Source organism: Triticum dicoccoides, unplaced genomic scaffold, assembly GCF_002162155.2.
Source record: "Triticum dicoccoides isolate Atlit2015 ecotype Zavitan unplaced genomic scaffold, WEW_v2.0 scaffold171431, whole genome shotgun sequence".
Taxonomy (NCBI): Eukaryota; Viridiplantae; Streptophyta; class Magnoliopsida; order Poales; family Poaceae; genus Triticum; species Triticum dicoccoides.
The window spans coordinates 612-3,213 of record NW_021221626.1 but is presented as its reverse complement, the minus strand read 5'-3'; the positions used below and the strand labels follow the sequence as shown (position 1 = coordinate 3,213).

General features: G+C 40.6%; 1 protein-coding gene across 1 annotated transcript; it reads left to right on the top strand.

Moving 5' to 3' along the window:
* Window positions 1–223: 223 nt before the first annotated feature.
* LOC119344509 (receptor-like protein 1) lies at window positions 224–1,492 on the top strand. The gene has a single exon (XM_037614916.1). It carries the CDS (start codon window positions 224–226, stop codon window positions 1,490–1,492), a length of 1,269 nt encoding a protein of 422 aa, XP_037470813.1.
* The last annotated feature ends 1,110 nt before the right edge of the window (window positions 1,493–2,602 follow it).

Below are 2,602 nucleotides of genomic sequence, written 5' to 3'. Positions count from 1 at the left end.
AATGCTTTCGGTCATTGACAGGCGGGCCTACGCCGTGCTGGCACGCCACGTGTGCAGGCCGTACATCCTGAAATGGTAGAAAGCACCGTATTTACACAGTGAGACAAGTTACGTGACCAAAATTCCGTATTTTGCAAGTTTTAGAACCAAATTGCACATCCAGCACAAGTTCTATGACTTGCACTGATATTACCTCTTCACTAATTATCAATGGCTATCCACAATGAAGGTCTCAAACAACAGGCTTGGTGGTCTAATTTCTGGTGGGATGAATAATCTGTCCAATATGAATGAATTGTACCTGGACAGGAACAAATTTGAAGGGACAATACCATATAGTTTGTCAGGTGTTTTAAAAGTCATGGATTTGCATGATAACGAGCTGTCTGGCAATCTTGATAACTCATTATGGAATCTATCTTCTTTGGTAGTTCTGAATCTTGCTGGCAACCATATAACCGGCAAAATTCATCCACAAATCTGTGGCTTCATGGGACTTCACTTTTTAGATATATCAAGCAATAATCTTACATGGTCTGTACCAAACTGTATCTTTATACAGCTCAATTTTGTTAACCTGTCTGAGAACTCGTTTTCTGGCGATATCTCTTTTCCCTTTTTCAACACATCAAGTCTGATTTCTTTGGATATCAGACACAATCAGTTCACAGGCAACCTCCATTGGGTACGTTATCTTGACAACATTAGGCTACTTACGTTGGGCAGAAATAAGTTCGAAGGGCCCGTTAATCCAAAAGTGTGCAAACTCATGTACTTGAGGATAATTGATTTGTCCCATAACAAGCTTTCAGGTTCATTGCCAGCATGTATTGGTGATATGTCTTTCAAAGGCGACACAGACGATCAAATGTTGGAGCCAGTCTATGGAGAGATATACAATGGCTCTTCATATGACTTACGAGGCTTCACCTTTGCCTCCAAGGGGAATCTCTACACATACGGTCGAAGTTTCTTCGCTTCAATGTCTGGCATCGACCTAACTGCAAACATGTTGCATGGAGAAATTCCTTGGGAGCTAGGGAATCTAAGCCATGTCAAATCCCTTAACCTGTCATACAATTTCTTTGTTGTCCCGATCCCGATGACCTTGAGCGGCATGGAGGAGATAGAGAGCTTGGACCTCTCCCACAATGAGCTGAGTGGACCAATACCTTGGCAGCTAACTCAGTTATCAACATTGGGGGTGTTCTCTGTGGCATACAACAACTTGTCAGGATGTATACCAAACTCTGGTCAGCTAGGCTTTGGCATGGAGAGCTACCTAGGTAACACCAACCTTCACCAGATTACACAGGGGGACATGTGTGCTGCTCCCAGTCCAGATCCTGCTGCCGGGAAAGAAGTGGAAGAGGCGACCGGTGACCCAGTTCTATATGTGGTCACAGCTGCCGGCTTTGTGTTGGCGTTTTGGGCCACTATTGGATTCTCGTTTTACCATCCTTACGGAAGATCAGTAATGCTCAAGATGTAGTGCTCGAACAATTATGCAATGTAAGCACATTGAAAGTATTACAATTATGTAGTATGCACTACAGTGTTCCTATTCAAAGAAAAAAGATTGGCCTAGTTGTGTATTTTAAGTGTATGTAAGTACACATACACTGAGCTTCCTCAAAAAAAATTCTGGGTATGCAATGTAATTATATTTTGTATCAGATTCTAACTTTTTAGCACTGAGAATGTACCAGATGTACTTGAGAGAAATTAGAAATAAAGAGCGATCTTGCACTTCTCACATAAAGTCAGAAGTTAACATGTAGAATCTTAGCACATACAAAAAATGGTGGAGGTTCATGCATTCGTACTAGCAAAGTCGCCGCTTCCTTCTCTTGCTTGTTCTTGACGACCTTTTACCCTTTCCAGAATCTGATTCCATGGCCAGTGGCACCAACATACCTCCTTTGAAATCATCAGCATGTGAACTCTTCGCAATAGACTTTTGTAACTTGATGGAATATTTGAAGTCTTTTATCTGCAAGGACTATATAGGTCATGTTAACGAATGCCCCTTGTACGTGCTAAACCCACCTCCCAAAGATTATAGCTTTTACAAGAAACAGTAACGAAAAAAAATATAAGAACATCTTCTTCAACTGTGCTCTCTTCCTATGGATACAGATTCATCAAAAAAGGATACAGGAAACTTATGGTATTTTAGAATGGAATAGATATGAAAGGAGAATATTCAATCAACCTTTAAGTAAGATTGAACATCAATATGTATATAGTTCAGCAAATCATTTCAAGTATCTATGTTCATAATGTGCACCAAAAAATGCATTATTTAATTTCCTTGACATTATAGGTCTTGAATGTAGCGCAGCTGCTACCATTTTGAGGTGGAAAGATCAGAAAATATCTTTCCTCTATTCCTTTCACTGTCTGGCGCCATATATCCTGGCTCTTCGTGTGTTTTTCATTCATCTACAGGGTAAGTCAAAGGACATCAGCTACACCAACAGCCAAGCTGGTTGGTGTACCTCACCATCAGCTACACCAACACTCCAGTTGTTGGTCTAATTTATGGTCTAAGTTAATTCTCGAAAAGCATGAACGCACTATATTATGAAATGGTGGGAGT

Coding starts and splice junctions, on each gene's coding strand:
- LOC119344509 (XM_037614916.1), top strand. CDS start 224: ATGAAGGTCTCAAACAACAGGCTTGGTGGTCTAATTTCTGGTGGGATG.